The sequence below is a fragment of the Caretta caretta genome, chromosome 4, assembly GCF_965140235.1.
Source record: "Caretta caretta isolate rCarCar2 chromosome 4, rCarCar1.hap1, whole genome shotgun sequence".
NCBI lineage: Eukaryota > Metazoa > Chordata > Testudines > Cheloniidae > Caretta > Caretta caretta.
The window spans coordinates 29501173-29528970 of record NC_134209.1 but is presented as its reverse complement, the minus strand read 5'-3'; the positions used below and the strand labels follow the sequence as shown (position 1 = coordinate 29528970).

The window sequence follows — 27798 nt, the reverse complement described above, 5'->3', positions numbered from 1 at the left end:
CTCTGTTGTGAGGGAGGGTGGCAGGAGAGTTCCATAATAGGGGAGCATTTGGGGCAGGCCGGGTGTTCAGAAGGATTTGGTGGGAGAGGGTGTTTGGAGTCAGAAAGGAAGGCAGAAGAGTGTCTCAGCAATTAAAAATGCCTCTCTGAGGTGAAACTACCAGGTGAGAGGAGTGGTGGAGTAAGAGGGATTAGTTGGGCTGGTTGGGTTATAGTAAAAACAGCTTCTACCGTGTGGCAGCAGCCATTTTAAATGTCCCAAATCCAGCCTTTGTTTCTTTAGAAAGATAAATTTGGCAAAAATGCTGGATGAATGTATGAGTCAAATCCAGACAAGATTCATCACATTGATAATTCTCATGGATGTCTTATGATTACTTTCTTTGTTTTTCTAGATCATTGGGGTAGAGCTGGGCAACATTTTTCAGCCAAAATATTTTTTGGCAAAAAAAATGCAGATTTGGTGACACTGAAATATTTTGTGAATTTGTGTTGGTTTTGCCAAATTTGGTTTTTGGGGGAACCCCACAAACTTAAAAAAAAGTCTGAAAAATTGAAGCATTTCATTCTGACATGTTTGAAACAAAATTACTTTTTATTTTGAAATTTTCTTTCATTTTATTTTTAAAAAATCAATTTTTAAATGGTTGAAATCAAAGCAAAACTTGTTGATTTCTGTCAGCATGAAACATTTATTCAATCTGAAATTAATTTTTATGTGCTGAAAAATTTAAAACACATTTTCAGGTTGAGCCCAAACCATAATATATTTTTACTGGTGGGAGAGGGGGAATTATCAGCAAACCAAACAATCCATTATTCTTACATATCTACACTGGGGTACGGAATGAAGATGGTAGGGAATTCAAATATTCATCATGGACAAATCGTGGGCCCAGATGCATTAGTTGTGCAGAACCAGCTGTGCAGAGCCCATGATCCACTTGGACTCTGCAGCCATGGAAGCTGATACTGGGGATGCAATCTCTGTTGAAAAGGCCAGTAGTACTTACACAGCTGGCTAACTCCTCCCTCCCCAGATTGTTCTGCCTGGGGAGGGAGAGTTACACAAGACATGGACAATTTTGACAATATAATGACTGGAGATTATGAATTCACGGTTCAATGTGTTGCTTGGAAACTGAATACATTACCAATTTGCAGAATTCTTGTGGGTAACCTCTCTCTTCCTGGGGAAGTGGGTTTGGGCACACAGAGAACAATGAGAAGAGGGAAAAAAAGTGTGACCTTCCTAAAGTCACACTTTTCTGCGGAAAAGGACCTAGGGGTGACAGTGGACGAGAAGCTGGATATGAGTCAGCAGTGTGCCCTTGTTGCCAAGAAGGCCAATGGCATTTTGGGATGTATAAGTAGGGGCATAGCGAGCAGATCGAGGGACGTGATCGTTCCCCTCTATTCGACATTAGTGAGGCCTCATCTGGAGTACTGTGTCCAGTTTTGGGCCCCACACTTCAAGAAGGATGTGGATAAATTGGAGAGAGTCCAGCGAAGGGCAACAAAAATGATTAGGGGTCTGGAACACATGAGTTATGAGGAGAGGCTGAGGGAGCTGGGATTGTTTAGCCTGCAGAAGAGAAGAATGAGGGGGGATTTGATAGCTGCTTTCAACTACCTGAAAGGGGGTTCCAAAGAGGATGGCTCTAGACTGTTCTCAATGGTATCAGATGACAGAACGAGGAGTAATGGTCTCAAGCTGCAGTGGGGGAGGTTTAGATTGGATATTAGGAAAAACTTTTTCACTAAGAGGGTGGTGAAACACTGGAATGCGTTACCTAGGGAGGTGGTAGAATCTCCTTCCTTAGAGGTTTTTAAGGTCAGGCTTGACAAAGCCCTGGCTGGGATGATTTAACTGGGAATTGGTCCTGCTTCGAGCAGGGGGTTGGACTAGATGACCTTCTGGGGTCCCTTCCAACCCTTATATTCTATGATTCTATGATTCTATGAAAGTCATCTTGGTTTGCAGATGAAATCTGCTAACTGGGTTTGAAAAATCTCAGACAACATTTCACATTTTTATCAGACTTTAAATCTTCATGGCATGGCGCAACACTCAGGTCAGGCAGGTGAGTACTATTCATCCCATTTTACAGATGGGAAAATGAGGCAGAGAGGTCAAATGACTTTGTCAAGGCCATCAAGGGAGCCAAGAGTCAAGTTCAAAAGCTCCTGGTTCCCAGTCTCATGCTGTAACTATTAGACCATGCTGCCTTTCAGCATACCCGAATGCCTCTCAAATCCATCAAAATGTGGAGTCCACAGGTAAGGCAGGTCTGTTGCCACCTGGACCACTCCCAGTTGATACTTCTCTGCTTTTGGCTGAATTCCTGAAGCCTTGCCTTTAAACACTGTATTCTGGTTAAAACATTCCAGCATCACGAATGCAGATTTTGGCTGATGCTGCAACGTCATTCCTGCCAGTGTTGATTATTTGAATAACATAACTGCAGGGCAGGATTGCATGGCTTTCAGGATACATTCACTGTAGGGGTACTTACTACAGGTGAGGGGTGGAATGAGCAAAGAAGCAGCCGGGTTCTTTGATATGAGCTGCTGATTTCCAGGAATTTTAGCCCTTTAATAATCAAGTATAAAAACATTCAGAAATTCTTACTATGTATTTACTTAGTAATATAAAGGAATAGCCTGTTGACCTCTCTTTGTTTCTACTCTACAGCCTCCTCCTCAGATATATGACAAACAGCTGGATGAAAGAGAACATACGATTGAGGAATGGAAAGGTAATCCCATTGTAAAGATATATGGACAAAATCCTACTCAGATGTAGCAGTACAAATCCAGAATAACTTCTTTGAAGTCAGTTTAGCCCTGTGTACTGATACTTTGTTGGTAAATATAGACGAAGCTTCTAGAGTTACATCTGTAGTCTCCAAAGGAGTTAAAAACCACACCAATAAGTAGTATATTTGATCTGTGAACAAATTCTGTTTTACAGGAGTTCGTAGCCTGATGATGATAGTTCAATAGGGTGAAATTTCTGCCCTATGCAAGGGACCAGCAATAGGTCTTAAATAGGGTTTAAAGTGGTACATAAAGCCTCATGTTGGTCCCACTGCATACAGGTGAATTTCATCCCAAAGGATGCTCTACAAATTTAACCAACCCTGGGATTCAGTCCATTCACTGCTGAAATACAGCCATCTTGGGTTTGGAGAATCACAGTTGTTTTAACAGTACCCTAACACTATACAATATTTCAGGGCAGGAAGTGGAAAGGAATGCCATACTCATTTGAAACCACATGGCATTGCTCATACTGGGCCTGATTTTGTCATCTTTACTTATATTGAGTAGTGCCTTACTGTGTGAATAGATGCATTGATTTCCTGGGGGCTACTTGTGTGACATGAGTAAGGATGACAAAAATAGGCCCTGTACATTATAGTTCTTATTGCTTGATACATCAGGTACTATTTAGCAAAGACCAAAGGGCTAGATTCTGATACTCACGGAAGTCAAGGGGACTATTTGTGGAATAAGGTACTATTCAGAGGGGTAAGGTGTCAGAATCTGGCCCAGGATAAACAGCATTAAAGTTACTGTGCCCCAGCCCTAGTTATAAATAATGCAACATCAAAGCAGTTTAGCTATTATACTCTCGTATATATGTCTAAAAAGCACACACACAAAAAGCGAACTTGGATAGATAGAGCGGAAAGACTTACTAAAGCTCAAGTAGGCAAAATGAGATTGTGGAATGCTGGTAGAATGCTCTTAAACGCTCTTCCTCTCAAGTAGGGGAAAAGAGGGCTGAGTGTGAGAAATAAAAAGAAACAAGCAAAAACAAATGGGAAATGGTTACACAGGCAGCAAGCAGGCATGGAAAAATGTTGGTATAATGCTCACATTCTTTTATTACATAATCGTCTGGAAAGGTTTAGCTTCATTCCCAGTTTGTATGTTTTAAAGACTGGCCCATGCAGCCAGTGTTAAATCATTATAATGCATTGCATAAAAGTTTTAAAACTCCCTAGTGTGTGTGGCTTAATCTTGGTACACAGAAGAGTCTTAAATTACCTTAATTCAGCACACTGAATTTGCTGTGCTCAAGCCTATTTTGCAGTGCCAGACGTGGAACATAAGCTCAGTTATAACAGTCCTATTCCTTTCACTGTTACTAAAGTGACAGAGGACATGACAAAACTGCTTGAATGGCTCCAGCAGCAGGAACAAGGATAGGGGGGAATAACTGGTGGGGGAAGAGAAGAGAGAGTGACTGATTTCGCAGTTTATAGCATTAAGTTGTTCATGGGCACAAGAACTAGCTACTTTCATAACGGCATCAATTGTCTTTCACAGAATTGATCTACAAGGAAGTAATGAATTCTGAAGAAAAAACTAAAAATGGAGTAGTAAAAGGACAGCCTTCTCCTTCAGGTACTCAACCCCAATGAATAACCTTAACATGTTCTCCACAGCAGCATAGAGAGGCTGCAGTTATACATCTGAAGCTGAAAATGTATTCTACAATTTAGTGCTTATAATGAGTTGTTCTATTAACTGAACTCCCGAGTCATTTTAATATTTAAAAATAGGCTGCTTAGATTCCATGCAAGTTTTGAGGTTATTTTGGGGATTTCTTCACATTGAACTCACGTTCTCATCTGCACTGGCGTTTCTAAGGACTAAACAAACACAATAGTTGTACAGTGTTGAAATGGAGATGGGGAATGGTTAATATTTTCAGAACCACCAGGAAAAAGAATGTCAGTGATGACACATTACGTTTCTAAATGAGTAAATGAGCAAAACCTATTCAAATCAATCTATTGGTGCCCATTTACTCTAGCACAGAATTTGGCCCTATGTCCATAAAAGTACACTGCACAAGCATACTATTTGGACCTACTACTGTAATTGATCCTTTCAGAAACTCTGATGATGTTAAAACACTTTATTTGAAATATTGATTGAGATTGGGTAAGCAAATAGACTAGAAGGGCCATATTTTTACATAAGGATCCCTAAACTGCCTCCACAAAATACATATGCTCAAAATGAGCAAAATCTACATGTATGCAAACAAGCATTTATATACCAATGGTGATTGTGTATGCACAAACAGGTAACTGTGGAGACATACATTTTTAGACAAACATTAGGCATCTGGATTTAAAGTATTTGCATCCCTGTAGGAATGTTTCTATGCATGAAACAACCTTCAATACATTCTAATCATTAATTGCAGTGTTCTCCACTTTGATTTCTTGTGAGTAGATGTTCACCATTCAATATGGAAAAGTCATATTTAATCAAAAGGTTCTTAATGTGTGATGTGTCCCTGTATGTTTACTGGTTTGCACTGAGCATATTCATGCCATCTTTCATCTTGCCAATGTTTGTGCGAACTAACCCAATGTGACACTATGCGATGCACCATTACTCAGCGATGGAACTCAGGGAAACATGATGTAAGTGTGATAAGTCAATACAGTGCTGACTGGCAATACTAGGCTCTGTTATTGAATCTTGATTTCAGCTACAAGGAAAAAGATATGAAAGGCAATCCAATGTGTTGCTGAAGAGTAGCTGGTGAAGTACATTACAGGCAGATTTGACGTAGGGAATTATTGTACTGTCACTGAAAAAATAAATCTGAAGGCCTGCCAGGTATTTGAATAAGTCCTTGTAATTTAACATTGCTCGCTAAAGAGCAGTGCTTGATACTGATTTATGTGCAAATAATACTGTAGTTGCTTGTTTTGGGAACTAATTCATTAAGCCAACCGAAGAATTATGTTTGCATAAAAAGAAAACTGAACTTCTTCCCTTTTCCATTTCCTCTATGCAGAAGGTTTTTGTTGATTTGTTTTATTTACTTAAACACTTTTGAGCATGCAAAATTGCAATTTCTTATGTGTTTTTCTTTCACCGTTCTCCTTTCAATTGCATTTTCATTATCAGTGTCAAATAACAGTAGCAACTTACTTTAAAATCGAATGTGGGGAGGGGAGCCTGTTTTGTGGAAACACTAACTTCCCAGGTTTTCAGGCCTCTGTTTCTGAAAGATATATTTTTAATTTTATTAAAAATATGAAGACAAACAAATCTGCCAATTTTGAGGACCAGGGTACAGCAGGGTGGAAACATTACCTTTATAACAAAAAAACTTTTAAAATTTTATTAGTTAGCAAATCAAATACCAAAATGTGCTAAGGCTAGAAAGACATTTGCCCAAGAAAATAGCCCTCATAAAGTAGTTGAGCTTTTGAGCATCCTGGTGAAAATTGGATTTGATTAGGCAGATTGAGGAGGATTTGAAAAAACACCTTTGATGCATATTCAGTAATTGGGGCCTGATTATTTGCACTTCTTACCACAGTTCTGAGTAAAGGAAGGCTGCACTGTGTGGGCCAGGTTCTCAGCTAATGTAAGTCAGCTTAGTTCCTTTTAATATAACAGAGCTGTGCCGATTTACATTGGCGGAGGATTTTGCCCTGCCTAGTCATCCAGTTCATTTAGGCAGTGATTTATGGAGGAGAGCAGCCTCAACACACTGTGTAGGTGTTAAGATATGAACAGAATGGGGCAGATTTCCTTAGCAAGTGCTGTCTACCAAAGTGTGCATTGTGGGTGGAATCCAGCACTGTGCAGAGGGCCAGTACAAGGTTTATGCACCACTGAAGTTCTACTTTGAGGTCTTGATAAGATAGCCCCGTTGAGATTGGTAGATTTCCCTCAAGGGCACTTCTGTTTTTGTGTTCGTAATTTATTGATCACAAGAATATAAATTGTGTGAGAGTTTATGGCTTTCTTGGCAAATGAAGGCACCCTTCATTTTCAATGCAAATGAGGGCTGTTTTGCCAAAGAATAGAAGCACCAAGCTTCCCCTTTCAACTTCCTGAATCTCCATTTTAATACAACGCTACTGAGGTAAAATCAGTGGAGGGTCAGACCCCTAGCATTTGCAAGCAAAACCAAAAGGCATCTTGTATATTTGTCACCTGAAGATTTGCTGTCTTTCTGGCTACACAGTGAAAAGTACCTTTAACAGCTGTAAATGCTGTGAACCATTCTCTAGTGAAACCTCTTGGAGACTTGTTAGCTAGGGCATATTGATAGTTGAAAACATTTCCTTTTTATATACGTATACATTTTTGCAATTAGTCAGAATTAATTACTTTTTAAATCTTAACCTTGCTGCATTTTGGGATCTCTAAATATATCTGTGTTACAGATAAATCCAGATGTTTCATACCTCATTGAAATATTTATATTTCAGAAGAAACCTTGTCACATCATATCTTGGCTGGCAGCCTGCATGTGCCTGGGAACTCTCTGGCTTCCTTGCTGTGCTCTTCCACAAAGAACATGCTAGGAGATTGCTACACATGGGCTGCTTAGATTTCTCTACCAGGAGTTTCTTATTAAAATGAGGAGCACTCTGGCATATAAGTGGTCAGTTTTAAGAGGTCACTTGCCACCTGCAATCCAGCAGTGTTCTTGTGCCATTAACTCTTGCAGCTAACCTGTGCCATGGCTAGGGCAGAGAATCAGAAACTGTACCCAGCTCCCTGACAGTGAGAGTCCAATTTTCACATGGTCCCAAGACTTGACTATATATCTTGTTTTACTCACACAAGCAGAGTATTTTGAAAGTGGCTATTTGTGCGCAAAAATAAGCAGGTAGCTAGATGCACAACTGCATCATTTCCAAATGCCTATTTTCCGACATGAATATGGCTCTTGTATGTACAAAACGATGCATGTGCCATTTTAAGAATGCAGGAGTAGAGGTTACATCTCACAGTGTGGTCCTGTTTGACCACCTTCACGAAACTAGTTTCTAGGTGCCAGAGTGGGCCTGAACTTTATGATGCCTAGCTGGAGATCTGTCCTTGTTTTTCCAGCTCCCCCCCCAAAGAAGTTGAGAAAAGTCCTCTCATGCCCAGTTATCTGGAACATACGTTTTAAATATTTTGCCCTTAATTAGAATCCAGAGTTGAACCTTTACAGGGTTTCCTTTAATTCCTGAAGAATAATCTGAATGCTTAGTCTCTGAATTAATTTCAGATAGATTTGATGCTTGCAATATACATATATTTGAAGAACAAAAATGTAGGGATGGATACTTCTAGTGTTATGTCAGTTCAGGCATGTTGTATTAGTACATCCATAAATATAGTGACGTTTTAGATGGATTACTTTAAAGATTATAAGCAATTTTTGTTTTTAAGAGAAAGTGAATGGTCATTACTTTAGCATAACCTATTCACTAATGGTCATGTATGATTGACCCATGAACTTCCTGATGATGCGATCCAAAGCACCATTTAGAAATAAAAAATAGCTGCTGGTTATCAAGATGTTTGTTTCTGTTAGATCCTAGTTCTCAGGTCTCTTTTCTGAAGTCATTTGACAAAATATAAATAGAGAAGTGGCTGGGTAAGACTTGGTTTTGCTTCATACAAAAGTCAACTCATAGATTCCAAGGCCAGAAAGGACCATTGTGATCATCTAGTCTGACCTTCTGTGTAATACAAGCCATAGAACTTCCCCAAAATAATTCCTAGAACATCTCTTTTAGAAAATCCAATTTTGATTTAAAAATGGTCAGTGATGGAGAAGCCACCATGACCCTTGGTAAATTGTTACACTGGTTATCCTCATTGTCAAAAAATGTATTCCTTATTTCCAGACTGAATTTGGCTAGCTTTACCTTCCAGCAATTAGATTGTGTTATACCTTTCTCGCTAGACTGAGGAGCCCATTATTATATATTCCCCATGTGGATACTTAATCAATCACTCCTTAATCTTTACTTTGTTAAACTAAATGGATTCAGCTCCTTGAGTCTATCACTATAAGTCATCTTTTCTAATCCTTTAATCGTTCTCCTAGCTCTTCTCTGAACCATCTCCAATTTCTCAACATCCTTCTTGGATTGTAGAAACCAGAACTGGACACAGTGTTCCAGCAACTGTTGCTTCAGTGCCAAATATAGAGGTTAAATAACCTCTCTGCTCCTACTTGAGATTCCCCTGTTTATGGATCCCAGGATTCCATTAGCTCTTTTGGCCACAGCATCACACTGGGAGCTCATATTCAGCTAATTATCCACCACAACCCCTAAATATTTCTCCATTAATAAAGAGAGGCGTGAATAATCATAGAAACAATAATGAGTGTCAGTTTGTATTTGGTCTCAAATATGAAGCATATCTTACTGTATGTCAACTACAAGGCAGAAAAGCAGCATTTTATTCCCATCCCCTTAAAATAAATGCATATTTGCCTGATTAGAGAACTGTGAGATTTGGGTCTGGTAGGCTTTGTCAGGGTCTTAGGCCCAGGCCTAAAAAGAAACAAGTTTCTGTTGGGAACCATGTATCAATCACTCTCTTGCATTCTGTATTGTGTCGTCTCACCGGTGTTGTAAGTGAGGGGGATTAAGATTGAAACCCACTGTGGTGGCTGAAGGAAGTTGTAGTCCAATTGTTTCCAGTCAGCTATGTGGCTGGTGAGAAGGAAGCCAGGGGAGAAACATTGAGACATCTCTGTATGTGGCTATAAATAGAACCCCTGGTTGAAATAACCGTACTCTGGAAAGTGGCATAAAGCCCCAGACATAAGGCTTGATGTCCCTTCCTCCACAAATGTTTGATAGGTCTTCTCATTACCTTCTAAGGGAGCCAGACACACAGTCTAGCATGCAACTTTGTGGAAAGCTCCAGCAAGATATGAAAGTTGCTCCTCTCCCTAGCACTGTGATCTGGCAAACCTGCAGTGCAAGGTCTTTAGATCTGTAGCTTTCCTGTTACCTCCCAGATCATGGAGCTTGCTGTAATACCCTTAGGGCCCCCCTTCTTCTTGCACCTCAGATGCACAATGCCCTCCCCTCCCCAGCAAGGTACAGAAAGGTTGAAATTGTCTTTATGGGCCGGTATGTCAGATCTATATGGATCAACATCAATGCTGAGTCATACTGAGTCATGATTGGAAAACAAGGAGTCCTGGCTTTCCAATAGTATAAAGCATTTATTCCGCTTCCTGGAAGGTTGCATTAAAGGCATTAAAATGAAGTCATGCTCACTATCATCTTGCTTTTGTTCTCCCACTGGAAATCTGACATGAATTTAGCTGGTACCACAGTATCTAGAACTCAAAGACAATTAGAAGCCCCAGGGACTTATATCTTAAAAAAAAATCTGTTTATCATCCTAGCTTTAAAGAGATTTAAAGCATAAATCTTTGTGTGATATCAGCTGTTGAAATCAATTTGGAATTCAAATGGAAATAAAAAACCAAGAGTGTAACCAGAGTGACATGATTGTTAAGGTATGATATCTTGTGATTTGCCAAGGTTAGAACCCCTTTGGCAATCTAGCACTTATGTTTTAGGACAGTAAATGTTTCCAAACACTGGCCCCTGGACCAGTGATCTAAAAGACAAAATGTGTAGTCAATGTCCAGATCGGAATGCATTCTCCCAAGTGAAGGGGTTTTGATTTGTTTTTCATATATTGGCTATAGGGTCTACAAGTCAATATTCATAATAACATTTTGAACCAGAAGTATGAGAAGGAATATCAGGATCTGAATTCTAACTGGAATTTTTGCCTTGCAAGAAGGCATTTGACTTGTTTGCACATAAGAACTGTGACCCAAGAAACAATTTGCTAACTCAGAAATGTAAAACCTAGCTACTTGCTACAAAGCAGTGGGGTGAGCATATTAGATATCTGTATCTGGTGCTGAGGAGTGCTGGGAGAAGATCCCTTCTTGTGCTGACCGTGGACATGTTACAAAATTAATATTTATTTAAAGGCAAGCTGTTCTTGATAGGTACAGCTAGCTTTCTTTTCCAAAATGCTACAGAGCATGATCTTCTGCATTAGTAGATCATTTTTCTCAGGGTACTGGAGTTGCCCTAGCATTGGTGTGAAAACATTCCAAATATGCCCCATTGCCCTAGAGTATGCAGTAGGAACTAATGCAGAGAATATGGATGCAGTGGTGTGGAAGGCATCAGAAAGCAGCATTTCTCTCCTTGCAATGCAAATCCAACTTGTTTGTTGTATATCAATGGAGAATGTCGTCTTTCTTGCTGAATGTGGTATAAAATGTGCAGGCAATTCCCTTTACGTGATGAAAAAGGGAAGTTCTTCTGATATATTTGCTGTCTGCTTTAAAATCTGCATGCCTCTGCATAATTTAGGTCTACTATGTCACATGCACTTGTTTATTCATTAACATGCCCACTGGGGATGTTTTTTTCCTAACCCAGGGAGTTAGTAGAGGTTGACTTATGACCTGAAGCATGAGGATTTGTTGCCCGTACACATTTATATCCTCTCGAATGTGAACATGACCTCTCTTAGTAGTCAGATGCCTGTCTAATCCTCTTTTGAATCCCATTAACCTTCTCCCCTCAATAATATTTGTGGAAGTGAGTTCCTTAGGATCATTATGCATTGTTTTTAAAAAAATTACTCTTTTTAGCAGTGCTAAAGTTGTGGCTTTTTAATTTCATTGGGTGACTCCTTCTGATCTCTTACTATACGGAAGGGTAAATAGGATCATCTGAGTGACCTTCTCACAGTGAGGTGGCAAAGTTTGCAGACAATACTAAACTGCTCACAATCATTAAGACCAAAGCAGACTGTGAAGAACTTCAAAAAGATCTCACAAAACTAAGTGATTGCACAACAAAATGGCAAATGAAATTTAACGTGGATAAACGGAAAGTAATGCACGTTGAAAAAAATAACCCCAGCTCTACATACAATACAATGGGGGCTAATTTAGCTTCAACTAATTCCTCCTGCAGTCTGTTCAGGCTCAATTTCAGTGGACCACAAGCCCCTAGCCTGATTTTTTTCATGGCTCTAAGAGGATACATCAGTGAAGTTACTTTATAAGAAATGCAACATGGATTTTATTCAAAACAACCTCATGAGGTAGAAGTTTCCCACCAAAACTTCTGTAGTTTAAAATGTTAGTCAAGACTAGAACTTGAGGCTGGAAAAGGAAGCTTTATGGTCCGAGTCTTACTGCTATCAAAGTCAGTAGCTAAACTTCCATCGACCTGTATGACTCCAGGATTGGGCTTTCCTTGGCCTATTTTTGTTGACCTTCCATTGTTGCTTAAAATGGTGTGTGTTCCAAATCCCTGTTGCAACAAGTAATGCTTCATTTGTCTTCAAGTTGCAAGGATTCCTTGGGTTTCAGGTTTAATCACATTGGTGTTCATTTTCTTAGCACAGGTGCAGCAGTGAACAGCAGCGAAAGCCTCCCTCCATCCTCATCTGTCAACGACATCTCCTCCATGTCCACTGACCAAACCCTGGCATCTGACACCGACAGCAGCTTGGAAGCTTCTGCAGGACCCCTCGGTTGTTGCAGGTGACTAGCCGCCTGCCTGCGAAACCCAACGTTCTTCAGAAGATGAGGCAATTTAGGGGGAAAATAATAACAAGAATAAACGATGGAAAGGAAGAGAAATAAAAGATAAAGATTTAAATGAAACAAAACCCTTTTCAGCCTGCTTCTCCTACAGAGTTATGTAATGCAGCTAAGCTCAAGTATATATTTAACTTATAGTTGCTCTGCTTTGGTCTTCTTCCAATGATGCTTACTGAAAAAAAAGGGAATTAAAGAAGCCTTTTTTTCCCCATGAAATGTAAAATTAATGGCTGCAAAACCAGCAACCTGCAACTGTCCTTTTTCACACTGGCATGACAAGGTGTGCAGTAGCCACTCTACATATGTATGTGTGTGTATCTGATTTCACTATCTTGCTAATCTATTTTACTACTTCTGGCCACTTAGATATAGATACACACACATTTATCTCAGTACCTGTACAGCAAACATACACAAATGTGTATGATAGTTTGTGCAACTGTGTATCTCTATACATTATATACAGATATGCAGTGTGCACTCTAGAACTAATTGGCCCATTTCATGTGAACATCTGTAACATATTGCCAGTATATAATCTGTTCTGTTTGTTCATTAAGTTGTATATCAGATAAGATTTGTAAAAGCAAAAATAATAAGTCAAGCCTGAGCTCTCTCAGACCCTTGAAGATGTAGCACCCCAATTTCAACTGATATATATATTTTTAATAATACTGGTTTGTACGGAGGATGCACGGAATGGAGATTTACAAGGAAAATGTGCATGCTAACATTTGTTGCTTTGATTTTTAGCACAGATATGAGCTAGGACCAGGTTAAAAGGAAGCATATCTATCTTTGGGAGCTGTTGGGGTTGAGGATGGAGGAGTTGTCCTGTGAATACCTAATATCTCAGCCCACAAGGACTTCAGAGACACACTTTTCATAGTGATAATACAGTGAGTTATTTTTCTTAGCTTATAGATAGGCTTATCATTGTTAATTATAATGTGTATGTGTGTGTTAGGGGCTAAAATGTGGGGGATAGGCTCAGATAACAACAAGAAGGATGTACACAATTTTTATGTATCATTTATGACTAGGTGCTTGGTCAGCCAGGATTGCAGACAAGGGATGTTTGCAGTCTACTCCCTCTCTAGGTATTTGTTGCTGCAAAGGAGTTGAATTCCCTTTAAATAATTTCCCTTGTGGGAATTACATTACTTGGACATCATTGATTCTATAGTTCGTTTCAGCCTTCCCCCCCCCGCCCCCCGGTGACAAATCAGCTGATTCCTCAAAGTGCTTCATCAACTGGGCTACACCTAGCAGGTTAGTAAATTGAATGGTCAAATATTCTCATACATTTAATATGCTTTGCCTTTATTTAACAGCCAGGAGCCAAGCTGAGAGTGTAACAATCAGGATCTCAGGCAGCTTTTGCATATTTCAAAGAAGCCAATATTGAGTAAATATCAATTGGATTTTGATGGATAATAATACTTTGGACTTGCAGCAGAGAGTAGTGTCAGGTCTTTTAACAGCGTACAGCAACACGACACAATTGTTTAGGGCAACTGAAGAACTGTTTTTCCTCCTAAAACAGCAATGAGAATTTTAGGTAGGCAAAATGCAACTGTCTGAGTTGGAATTTAGCCAGGATTCTAGGGTTCACATCTCTCTCCTCTTATCCAAATGTGCTGTGCCATCTGTAATGTATGCCTCATCCAAATGGCAGGAAAAGTTAATTTAAATAGCTTATTCTAGTTAACTGTAATGTATGACAATTTTTGAATCTACAAATATTTGATTGGACAGTTGACAAATCTGCCATCCCTAAACTGGGGAAAATATCTGAATATCAACTGAGATTTTGTCCAAAGTAAAAAGCAAACAATAAAGCTTCCACTCAAGTATGTAAAATAAAAATAAAGAATAAATGTAATGTAAACTCAGAGTTAGTAGCTCTGAGTGGTCTTGAAATTACACTATAAAGTAATTTTTCCCCAGGTATGTTTTGGTGGCTTTTTTTCCATGACATTTTTTCATATATTGAAAACAAAATTATGTATGTAATTTTTCAAAAAAACTCAGTTTCAGCAGTAGGTGTGAAAGCAATAAGTATAAACAATAAATCACTACTGCTAATAGATTTAGCAATATTCTCTCTTAAAGCCATGAAACATCAAATCATCGTTTAGCAACATGACCTTAATCCAGCCTCAGGTGAATGCAAATACTCGTGAAAGTGTTTAAAGGGATACCACAATGCATTGTAGGTGTGTCAAAAGCAATAACACTGAGGGGGATTCCCTAGCAATAATAGCAGTTATCAGCTCCAGCTTTCAAGCATCATACGTTAACACTAGTAAAATATAGAGAATTCACCTCCATTTTAGGTTGTCTTCTCAACTGAAAAAAGGGTGAGCCTCTTGGAGTGACAGATTATTAAATGAGTACAACTAAGCACAACCATGCCATAGACTTTCGGAACAATGTCTGGGAAGTCCTTCGTAGAGAGCTACTTAAAGTGTGTGGAAACTCTCCCAAGTTTAATCTGTCAAAACTAGAACAGTGACCACTCTCCTGTGCGGTACAATTCATTTTCCCCTGGGCTGATGAAAAGGGGTGCGGGCACCATAAAAGACGTCCCAGCGATTGGCACTCTAGGAATCCCTAAGATAGAGAATACAGTTTATCTAAATGCCCATCTAAGGCCCTGATTCATCAAAACACCAATGCATGTGCCTAAGTCACACACAGGTCAATGGGATTTACTTATAATTAAGCATATGCTTTAGTTCTTTGCTGAATAGGGATGAACATAGTTAAGTGCTTTGCTGAGTTGTGGCCTAAGTAAACAATCATAGCATTTCTTTTTATCCTTAAATTTGTCAATCTTCCTTTTGGGCAGCTCTGCTCTTTGAAGGGTGCAAGGCTCTCCACCCTGGACAAAGCTATCAGCAAATGAGCAATAGACCTTGTCGGATCTGTCAGAGCTGGAGTAACAACCCCTCAAACCTGAATAGTATCATTCATTTTCCCTTGGCTCAGGAAGTTGATGCTGTCAGCATGTAACCTAAAGGAATACAGGTACCGATCAACTAGAAACTACAGTGACTCATGCTCTGTAAATACCTATGGATAGATAAAAACCTTCATAGCTTCTAGAAGTTCCAGACATCGGTGTTTCAAGCCTTTTCCTCATTAGTTCAATATTGTAGCCGGCATGAAATGATGGTTGCTCTTATTCTCTCTCTTGCAAGTGATTTTTAAATCTACCTCTGTTTTTAATAATATTAATTAATACCTCGCACTTATATGCTTTCAAAGTGCTTTACAGCTAAAATAATGGAAAGAATGAGACACATTCTGGCTAAGGGCTAGATTTAATGCCTGAAGCTGCTGATAGGAACCTATGCACTTTTGAAATATCCCACTAGGCACCTAACTGTCATTGACTTCCATTGAAGTTAGGTGCCTAGGTGCTTTCGAAAAATCCACTAGGCACCTATCTGCATCTTCAGGTCTCTGAAACCTTTAAATACCTGCCCTTAAGTGACTTCCTTAAATCATGTTGATAGCCACTGGCAGAGTAAGGTGATTGCCAATCTCTGTTCTGAACACTAGTTAAAGTCACTTTAAGAAACTGTAAAAGGAGGAAATGATTGAAGAACCTTTCCAATGGGGCTACTACATCTTCAGGGGCATCTTCCTAAGTTTCTGGATGATATGAGAACCCTACAGGAATTACAGTGTACTAATGCTTCTAAGAGACTGATATTTTTCCTTGTTTGAACGAGAAGGAGGTTGAAATAAACAGATGGTTATGCAGATCTAGCTATTGGTATGGAGATTAACCTTGCTCCTGCAAACTTGATGGCTGTTGGAAGAGTGGTTTCTTTTTAGGCTTGCTCTGGTTATGCAACACCCACAATGCATGACTGACTAATCATTTCCCTTATAGAAAAATATAGAATGTAACAGAAAATTATCACCAGCCTATAGAATTTAAATAGAGGTATAATTTTCTGCTATAGGATTCTAAAGATTGGTTCACTAAATCTCCATAAAGGATAATATCCAGAGTGCCCTACTGGTTTCAATAAATTCTAAAGAAACATTCCATGAGGACTGTAAAGTATCTTTAGACAATTAAAGTATTTCTTTAAGTTGGTCCAACGCTGAGATGTTTGCAACTCACATTCTTCTTCTGAATTATTCTAGTTTACATGGGATGCCTGATGTAACCTCAAGTTCAGTAGAATCCTACATCACATGGTGTGGAAGTACACTTGGGGTAGCTTATTTTGTTGATCAGAAACAGAACCTAGATGACGAACACATCCCTCATTCAGTGAATTTTTCCTTTTGAAATTCTTTTCTTCATGGCATAAATCTGTAACTCCAAGAGGTGGCAACATTGGCTAGATCAGATGATGCTGTGACAGTACCACTCACTTTGCTCAATTTACAAGCCAAGCTGAGGCTCCCGTATGTGGTTTCACCTTCAGGCTGTTACCTGGTGCTTACTGAAGAAGCTAGACTTATGTTAGTGCCCTGAGGACAATTTCCATAATACTGTCCCTTCATTAAATCCCATCCAAGTTGATACCATTGAGTAGAGCTCGTTGGAAGTTTTCTAACAACAATTTTTTTTCATCTGAACATGCTGATTCATCAGAACCCAAACTGTTCGTGAGACAGGGTTGGTTTTGATGAAGCTTCCAATTTGAAAAAATTTGGAGGGAGAAAAAGGTTTTGAAATTGGCACAAGTCCCAAGTTGACCTGATCTGCTTTGTATTATTATGATCAGTTTGCAGAAATTTTTCAAGATTTTCCCTATTTGGGACAAGACAAATTTTCAAAATCTCTAAAATTCTCAACCCAGCTATACTCTTTATTGTTTCTGAGGAGAGGAACACAGAATGAAAACCTGTTGGGAAAGAATTAGATTTTTGTTAAATAGTCAGGCAAACACAAGTGTGAGTTAGGTGTTTAGGTTTGTATTTTTTCTGCGTGCACGAGTGGGTGTGTGTTTTTAGGTTCTTCGTGATATACTAATATTTGATCCAAATTTCTTAATGTGGAAAATGACCCTGTAAACTTAATCAAACCTTGCATCTTCAAGAATCTGATAGTTGTGCTTGTTTCAATTTACATCAGTTTTCAAAGGATACCATTAACTTGTGGCAGGCTGAAGATGAACTTTAAATAAATATACCCCCTGCACAAACAAAAAAACAATGTTCAGCAGATTTGAATATTCCACAACTATGTAATGTCTTAATTAGAAAAAAAATTGTTTGTCATCTTTGAGGAGTTGGAAAATAACTCTGTCCAATGTAGTTTAGTGGAATCCATGAGATATATTAGGAACTTGTCAGTAAGACCTAATATCTCTTTTTTTTAATTTGGTATTGATTGCAAGAGCTGAATTGTTTAAACCTCATTTCTGTTCAATCTCGTTGACAAATGTCAGGTTAAGGCTTTTGGAGAAGGTCCAAGTCTGCAAAAAGAACATTGAAAACTCCTGCCAAGGCCAAGTGAGTCATTTCCAGCTGAGGCTGAAAAGTATATACTCAAGTAAGACTTGGCCACTTTGGAAACTAAAATACCCTCATTGTGCTTATCAGTTTAGACAGCCACACCTGTTCTCTTCGCTAATTTCCACTGAACAGAGCCATCCTTTTCTTCTAGAAAACCAGATATTTACAATGTAAATAGCTGAACTGATTCTATTCTTCTCTGTAACTAATATGTAATAATTCACCACCTCGTCTTGTTGGATCTTTTAAAAAAAAGATCACTGTATGCCTAAATGTAGTTGACCTCTGGCTATTTCCTTGGTCAGGCAGGTACTGAGAAGGAAGATCCCAGGGGCTTGTGTATATAAAGAATGATGTATATTTAGTAAATTAAGTGGGACTTACGGCCAGTATATATTAAACAACAGCATCTCCAAAACCTAACTAGGAAAATGAACTGTTCACCTTGCCACGTCCATTCTGTAATAAGACACCTGCCTGTAGACCTACATGAGTGGACTTCAAAGTATAACTGACATTAGGGACTGTAACATATAAGTGTTGATTAAAAAAACCACAAAGCCAATAAAAGTTCAGCATGAAGACTGGGGGATAAATATCCAACTTTGAAGCGGTAGCCAGAACCACTAAGCATGGATAAACTGAAAATATTACCATTTCCCCCTCCTTATATTATTTTCTTTTTTCCCCTTTTATGTTCCCTCTGGTTGGTGTAAGGGCCCCATATTGGCTTTGGCTTCATTCATCGATAGTTTTGAGTTATTAAAAGCAGAAAGGACTTTCCTTCCCCCTTCATGTCAAAAGAAAATCTTGTCTGAGTTCTTCTCGTGAAGATACTTTTCACTGGTGTACTGATTTGCTTCTGTTTAGTTGGTTTTTAGTGTTCCAGATAAATAACACAGTGTAGTAAACCATATTGATATAGGACCTCATTATGCATGTCTTCTGCACTCATTAACTTCAGTGAGACTTTGAGAGCACCAAGTCATGTAAGGTCAGGATTCAAATGAAATACTTTATTTACACAAATGTGTGTGAAGCCCCAAGTGCACCTCTGTGACTGTACATTAGGAAAGCTGCTGAATTTTACAGAATGGGACCCTCCTTACCTGTGAAGAAGCTGTGGCCAATGAGTGAACTTCACTCCTCCTCAGGGCACCTGTATGAGGCCTGTGCTTTACTTATGCCCTACTTTGAGGAGTTAGTGTTGTGGAGGCCTTGTTAAGAGCTCTCTGCACAGGGGTGTATTTCACCGACTGAACATGTATGTATGTCAAGACAGACTGTTCCAATAAGGAATGTTTGGGTTGCTTTCTTTAAGAACTAGCTCTATACTAATTTAATTAAAATAGTTTTATCCAGGAAATCCTATTTGATCTTCATGTGGTGGGTGAAATAAGAAAAGGCAAACATAGTGAGGCAAACATACAGCCCTCTCTGTTTTCTTGCCCCCTTTCCTTCACCCCTTATTAACTTATGGAGATAAAAATCAGCCTAAAGCAACTCTCAACTTACTTCAATGCCTTTAAGGAGCAGAATAGAAAAGAGTGGGGTTTGGGTAACATTACTGTTGTAAATCAGTGATAAGCAAGGAATTCAAATGTATTTTTGTGTTAAGATAGTGATGTGATTAGGCTATGCAGAGCTGAGTCCCCTACACTAACCAGGTGAGCATTGTGGTCTATTCTTCTTCCAGTTTTCATGCAAAGAAATGGGCCAAAACTAAAACATTTAATTCAAACCCCATTGATTTGCTGCAGAATTTGGATTTAAAACCCAGGCTCCAAACACCTTTATAAGATTTTGGTTCCAAAATGGAACGGGGTGGTGGGAATATTTTCCATTTAAATGTACTTGAAATCTTCCAACACAGAGTTTTTGTGAGGCTTGCACCTCTCCAGCATAGAAGTAAAAATCTTTGTGAGAACACTTCATGAGATCTCTGAATCCAAATCCACACACTAGCCATATTTTTACTTCAAACAAACCCTGAATCCTAAATTATAGTGGTTCTAGATCAGGATCTGGCCATTGCTGTTGGATATCACATAATGCCCATTGACCTTTATAGGGAGCTGTGGTTCAAGCAGTTTAAAATAATAGACCTCTAACTTGAAATTTCAGTTCTTTAGTCTGCTGGTCTCACTTTTAATTTCACTTATTTTGGTGAAAAGTGGTTTGTTATAGAAAGATTGGTTATGGCAAATAATCTATGTTGAATAGCATTTATAGAAATGAGGCAAAACTTTACCTGTCCGTTTGTTCAGAGCACATAGGAAAGAGAGCGGTATAATCATTGGGATTAAGATCAGCAAGTAAATTTTGTGCCTGGCAAAAATTCATGAGGAGAATGTAAGGCTGGATTAAGCATATTAGTGCAGGTTTTAATTCATCTTAGACGTTTGGTATGGCTTCAGTCCATTGGTGTGATGGGAAACTAAAGCCTGATGGTCCTGTAGATGGAAACTGTGGCCAACAACCAGTCATTTTGGCTTTCTCCATATTACTAATGGCACAAGCCTTTTCTTTTGGGGGTAGCATTATACTATTTTTTAGAAAAAACACATTCTCCAATTAAACTGCTCTCTAGCTAAGACCTTCCTCAAACCAATTCAAATAAAGCATTAACTCCATTTTAGGTTAATACACTGTGCCTTCTCCAGCAGATGGTCATGATTTTTAATCATAATGTTCTTCTGAACTCTCCTACTAACTGCACAGCTTGAAGCGCTTAGCTAGCATGTCTTCAAGAAGATGTGATTATGGGTCTCTTAGTGTATATGGTGCATTGTGAGCAAGTTTAGTTGGTTTAATTACTAGTGATTTCGTAATGGATTTGTCATATTTTAAAATGGGCCTCGGGGAAGGATTAATTATTGTTTGTCTTGTTGATGCCTCCGTTGAAGGCTCTGTCCATATCCCAGCAGGACACACATTTGTATATAATAGTAACTGGGCCAGTGAAAAAAATAGCTACTTTTCTGAATGCTTGTGCCAAGTCTCCTTATAGGGAGCAGCTGGTTCTCGGCTCTGCAGTGAGATACTGTAAATGTGGAAAAAATGATTTGAGCATCTAAAACTTTTCCCGTTCAAAGGAGGATTGTGAAAGGAATTTCAAGATGGTTAACAACTTCCAGCTCTGGCTGATGTGAGATGCAGGTAGAAAATGTATGATCTCATCTTAATACAAACTAAATTTTGGTTCCAGGATATTCGAGAGACAAGGTGGGTGAGGTCATATCTTTTACTAGAACAACCTCTGTTGGTGAGAGAGAAGCTTTCTAGCTACACAAAGCTCTCTTGCTTGTCTCTTTCACCAATAGAAGTTGGTCCAATAAAAAGCTATTAACTCATCCATCTTGTTTCTCTACAAACTATATAGGCAGACATTGAAATCATTCTCTTTCATTTTCCAGGAACAACCAATTGTTTAGGGGATGTGTGGGGTGGAAAATCTTTTAAGGTCATCTACTCACTGATTGACATATGTTAGGGGGGAAAAGTCCTATATAGATATGGGCAAGAAATCATCTGCAGGTGCCATGAAAATACCACACTGTCATCAATTCCTGCCTAACATCTGAAGAAGCACAAATGAAGTGGAATTGGACCATTGAGTCCAGTATGTGACAGGGATCAGTCCCTGAGGCATCAGGCGGTGGAAAACACCCCTCAATGTGCCGCAGTATATATGATGGTGCAGAAAACAGTTCTTCTTGGTGATCAATTTATGCCAGGAGGCATCAGGATTATTTGCCTTACATTCTCCAAAACCAGATCTTATCTTTTCAGCTTCAGCCCTACTGCCTTATCCTAAAACTAGGGAAAAGAATTACTAGTGGGCTGAACTCTGATGAGACCCCAAGCCAGGTGGAGAGATTTGCGGGGTCCCTACAAATCAAATGTGGACCAGGTTTGCCAATGAGGTTAAAAAAACGCAAACAAAACAAGACTTGAGTCTAACCTGAAACAAATTTAGAGTGAACCTACACTCTTTATTGTAGAATATTGATTTTTTTAATGACCCCAAACACTGTATTAGCAAACCTATCATAAACTGTCCTGGTTGCAGCTCTTGCTGTAAGGTTTACATAAGGACAGGCTATGTTTCAGGTAAAACAATCAGACTCAATCCTGCATGATTTGAACCCCAATTTAAGGGAGCATGAACAAAGAGAAATTTAAATGAAGAGTTTGCATAAAACCTTTCTAAAAAGCAAAACTGCTAATTTCCATAGAGCCCCTAGCCAGAAGTGGGAGGACTAAGAAAAAGAGAGGGACTGCTATTTAAAGTCGCTGCACCTAGTGAGAAATGAAACCCTATATCTAAATATTGTGAACTTTGGAGTTCTAAGACAGAGCCCTGGTCAAACTTCAGCTCAAGCCCAATGACATATCGTGTGGGTTCTTAGCAGTGGCAGAGGATTGCTTTTTGTATTCAGTTTCCTGAAAGGTCAGTGCATGTTATTTAAGCGTAAATGCACTTACCCCTTGTGTTCTCTCTGGCACTGTAGACCCTCTCATCCTCTTCCCCACTCCAAAAGAGAGGCAAATTCAACTTGCCTGGATAATTCAGCAACACTCACAGTTGGTGATTCCAGTTGGACAAGTGGCAGCACTACTGAGCTGCTTGCTTTTATCTTGCGGACCTCCTGCATGATCAGTTCAAATGGAATGAGTATGTTAATGGCAGAGGCAATAAAATTACAGTGTCACTACAATCTTTCACTCACCAGCAGCAAAATGTAGGATTGCTAAAACTTAGGGAATGAATTGTTGCAATGAGTGTTAACTACCCTTTCTCCTTTTCTGGTGTTAGTGACATGGACGGAATAACAGAAGTGTCGCCCCCTAACATCTTTAACAGTGCAGCATACAATGCAATCTACATGGGCACAGCCACTACCCTTTAATGCACAAAATGTGTTGGTGCCATTGTGACACACAATGAAGCCAGAGCTCAGGGACCTGGAGAAAGATTCCACTCCAGATTTGCAATGCATCTCTTTCAGCAAGTTGACTGTGGTATTGTTTTAATTGCAAACCCTTTAGTGGACATAGCACACACTGGGTTTAGAGCTGGACAGGGCAGAGTTGACAACCAAGAATATTCCCCAATTATTCCCTGCCGATGCTGGTTTGTATTACTGTAGGGAGTTAAAACTTACTTCTCCTATGACTGCAGTTTTCACATTACTCTTCTGATTGTGGCCTTGTAAAGTTGTATGTATAACCTCTTTTAGAAGAACACAAGTGAAGGAACATGAGGTGAAGCAAGATCATCATCTAAAGGCAAGAATGTGCTGAAGGCATCACTGGAAACCAAACCAGTGCTCCTATCAGTTCTGTACTGCATTTCTTCCCCTACTCTGTGAAAACTGGGCAGTTTATCATGTTCTTGATGCTCATGGACATTTCAGGTAATACTGCTTTTCTTGGAACAAGCACGTTTCTGCAGCAAGTTTGCTGTTTAAAAAAAAACAGTTGCCAGTTACCTGTATGGCGTGAGTTGTGTCTTCTCCATGGGAAGACAATGCAGGAAAAACTCAGATGGATCCTTCAGAAGTGTCACTGGCAGATACATTTTCAAAGCATTGTATGGGATTTTAGCCATGGTGAGTCCTGTGAAAATCATTTGAAGCCTGTGCCTAAAATCCCTCAAAAGTTGGAAGAAAGTATGTTCATTTACACACTAGGGTTTCTCCAACTGGTACCGACCGCTGATAAGCGTGAGACTAGTTTGATGAAACTCACCTCCACACAAGAAAATGAATGTGTCAAAATGGAGATGACACGCTTGCATTGTTCTCTCTTTCAGATAGCTTGGTGGTTTAGGTTTGCTGTAATATAGGAAAGGGGAATTATTTCCCGGGGGCATAGCTACATTGCTTTCTCCCCACCTTCACGTTGTTGTCTTTGCTTCTTTCATGTTTCCATGGGGTTTCATATCAGTGGACTCTGTAAGAGCGTACATGAAATAAAATATAACCCCAATGAGCCCTGATACAGTAAAAGCAACTGGAGAATGCTGTAATTATGTAGACCCCTGCTGAAAACCCCATTTAAAGTATGTTTAACACACAGCCTACTTCCCAAACAAAAGCAAGTTATCTACCTGTAATTCTTACCATCTAAAATCAGTTATTTAGTGGATTCCTACCCTTGGGTATATGCTTTCTATTTGCACCCACACTGCATAAGGTTGCTGACGTAGTAGAAAGTGAGGGATCTATTGCAACTGTTAACTTTGGAGAAAAATTACCTATTTAGCTGTAATTCTTGGTGCTTCCCAAAAATATAATGTATGATGAAACCCTACCATTAGGTCCAGCCTTCAAGTATAGTAAATTAATACACAGTGAGTTCTCTCAGAGGAAGCATAGATCCAAAATACTATATGTTTGAAGTAACTACTTTCTGAAGTAACTACTATATACAGTTTGGTGTATAATGAAATTATCTCTCTGATGTGGTACATCTGTCAGGTAATCCAGAAACAAACTGCAATTTGGCAGTGCTGGGAGCTGCCATCAGAGAGGGTCTAACTTTGTCACCATGCTAATTAATATCTTCATCTGTAAATGGTCCCTTTTAGTATCATTCACATAAGAGTGGCAGAATAAGGTCCAAAGAGAGTGTGATGTAGCTTTGATAAGTTATACCCACCTATCGAATTGGAATAGTTTCAACTACCTGGTGTTCCAAAGAACCTACATATTTCCAAATCACTTCTGATTAATCATTCTCTATTTAAATCTTAAGGGCTCAGTGAGGTTAGTATGATCATCTACACAACCCTAATGCTCCCTAGCATAGCAAAATTTATGACAGTCTCTCCATAAAGTTAATTTCATGTCTTCTATTTGTAAGTAGAACACTCCAGTAAGAGATATTACATCATATATACAGTAGGTAAAAATAAGATCAATGCATTCTCTTTAAAAGATGACAATGTAGTATAACACTTACTGATTAAGGAAGTCATTTTGCCCTGTCAGAAGGCTTTTTTTTTTAATTGTGATTATACTCAAATCCATGATACATTGTTTAGAGCAGATGTCCCCCAAGAAAAGTCATATTTGTATCAACCTTATACTCTTGCTCTGAGGAACTAATGAATTTGCATTTTATAGCAAAGAACATGCAAGGAGGATATAATTCCTCTGAATTACTGACATACATGCTATAAGGGTAATATGCAAGGAACAGTGACATCACAGTGTGAATGAGAGCAAGAGCATGTTATGTTACTTTTGCAGAAAAAAATCAAGTGGAATAGGATTTAGGGTAATACATAGCACCAAGAAATTGAAGAATGAGCTATAGAGTTTCTGCTGTTTTCTAAGTAAATGGAGATTATTTGCCAAGCCAATTTTTCTGTAAAATAGTGTCAATTCAGTCATCTCTTGAATGAGAAATTTAAGCATATGCATTTCTCTAAATGCCAGTTATCTGCTAGTTTAATAAAGAACTGAGGATCTACCACATTTTTTCCCTTTCAATATCGGAACACCTTTCCTGAAATGCAATCGGTATCATTATTTACATTATCGAGAAATGCACAGTATGTGAAATACAATAAGACCTGTCTTAAGCCATTGTCCAAAGAGATGGCAAAAGTCAGTTAGAAGGTAGTGCAGAATTGGTCTTAAGGGACCTGATTCTGTACTGCCTCGTGGCATGGTTTATACACGTGAAAATTTGTGCAATACATGCCTATTCTGATTGGGAAGCGTGGTACACACACCCCAGTATTGACACAAGGGATATTATGACTGGTTTCAGAGTAGCAGCCTTTTCTTTTTTCAGATAGGATGGGGATGGATGACCTTAGGCCCAAGGTATTTGGGAGTGGTCTCAACACAGGAGGCTGCCTCTTAATTAGGGTGTCTTGTTCAGATTTTACTGTACGTAATTTCAGTGCACTTTTTAAGGCACAATGAATGGTTAGGAGTTATAGAACCATAATTCAAGGGTATTACAATGCACAAGGCATAGAGTCATTCTTTTTATTTTTCCAGGAATGCAACTGTCTCATTTGTAATAATAGATGTAGCGCAGTAGCTTTATTGCTATTGCTTAAACCTTCATAAGGGAAGAAAATGAAGTAGGCTATAATGAGTGTTGAACAATAGTTTCAGCCAAGCCATGTGATTTACATAAATTAATGAACTGGTACCTCATAGCATGCTGATCAGCCAGTCAGAACAACTCTGTCATTATAAGCAATTTTGTAGCTGGTGGTACGTTTAGCATTGCAAACTGATGGATGCACACCTGAGAGTCACGTCAGTAGGAAATGATTTCATTATAATCATTACTGTGTTAATAGATACCAAATTAAATCAGCACAGTGGGACAAAGCAACATATTCCGATTGGAAATTGTCTTCATACAGGAAAATGCTTGAAAAAAAAATTAAACTGCTACTTGCAGCCCAGATCCTAAGTGGAATTCCACACCACCACCTGTGCTGGCGGAGGGCCAGGTTTGGAGACCCTCTGCCAGGAGATTCTCTTTCCCCTACAATGTGCTGCCCCTTCACTGGTTGTTCTCCCTCCTCTAAAGGAGGGAAGAGGAGTAAGGGGAGGCATGTCGAAAGAACAGCCGATGAGTTCACACAGAGTGTGAATCTGTAAATGCCAAGCCCCTGCACTAGAGGAAAGCTGCAGGCCATGGCACCTGTTCCGCCTTCCATAACCTGGGGGAGTTTCTCTGCTGTGACTTGCTTCAGCACAGTGTCCTGGCCACAGTTACTTAGGCTTGGCACTCGTTTTCAGAATTTACAAATGCATAATTTGATTGATGCTTTTTGTTCTAGTTGTCACGTCCATCACTGAGCAACAGAAAATGCAACATTGTTTTCACATGGAATTTTAGTGTGACCTTTTGGTTAGCTGGCAGAATTCTACATTAAGTCTCTCACCAGGCCTGTTTTAACCAACTCCCAGGACTTTGACTTACATCCCCTTAAACACAGAAGACTGAGGCAGGCAGCTCTCAAGGCTGGAAAAGAAAATGCCATTCTTCAGGCCTGCAGGATTTAAAACATTGACTGAAAGGCAATTTTAACTAACAGGAGGGTAATAAATTGTGGAGTGCCCCCAAAATAAACCTTTTCCCTTTCACATCTGACCCCCGAGAATGAAATCACTCCCACCGAAAACAACTACTGCAGAAGCCATGTATATTAGCAAACAATGCATTATGTTTTCTTCCTTATCTCATGCGTGGATGCCAGGTAGTTTAGAGTTAGGGACTTGTTTGGAAAGCAAAGCTCCTACACTAACTACAATCATTGCTGCTGTATGGAACTCACTTTAACAACAACACTAACCTAGGCCCAACCCTGCATTCCTCAGTGAGGCAAAACTCCTGCTTTACGTCCGGCAGGAGTTTTGTCCAAATAAAGCAGGTGGGATTAGCGTTAGAATCTTATGGAGATTGAACAAGTGAGGAGGAGGAAGAGGATGTTCAACTACTAAGACTAGATGTAATTCCTTTATGTAAAATAAATAGAAGTTCATTTTTTTTGGTACTGTTTGTGACTGATTTTGTTCTGGTGTGAGAAGGAGGTACGTGCACGGTTCCTCTACAGCAGTGCAGTGTAAAAGTCTGACAGTCTTTTTTTCCCATGCCCAAACTCCAGCTCCAAACAGCACCGGACTTTTCAGAAAAGTATAATCACTTCAGGAAATGACATACCTGCGTCTCCGGTCCTGAACTAATTATATTTTTTTAGATGGAAAGAAAAAAAAAAGACACTCGAGATTTTAAATTTACTGTGTATGAATAAATCCTCTATGTGTGTGACTGAAAATAAAAAGAACTCTTTGAAATCAGAAGCAGTGTGAATTATTTCAT

General features: G+C 39.2%; 1 protein-coding gene across 22 annotated transcripts in view; it reads left to right on the top strand.

The window, feature by feature from the left end:
- The window catches only part of MAPK10 (mitogen-activated protein kinase 10), a 299605-nt gene extending 272140 nt beyond the window's left edge, over positions 1 to 27465 (top strand). For 21 of the 22 annotated variants that reach the window (XM_075127486.1, XM_075127483.1, XM_075127492.1 and 18 more), the window contains 3 exons: positions 2695 to 2758; positions 4338 to 4415; positions 12246 to 27465. In XM_075127486.1, the coding sequence (XP_074983587.1) occupies positions 2695 to 2758; positions 4338 to 4415; positions 12246 to 12388 (285 nt within the window). In that variant the 3' untranslated portion in view covers positions 12389 to 27465. Of the gene's footprint in view, positions 1 to 2694; positions 2759 to 4337; positions 4416 to 12240 lie in introns of all 22 variants that reach the window. The other variant, XM_048848073.1, reaches the window with a different exon arrangement.
- The last annotated feature ends 333 nt before the right edge of the window (positions 27466 to 27798 follow it).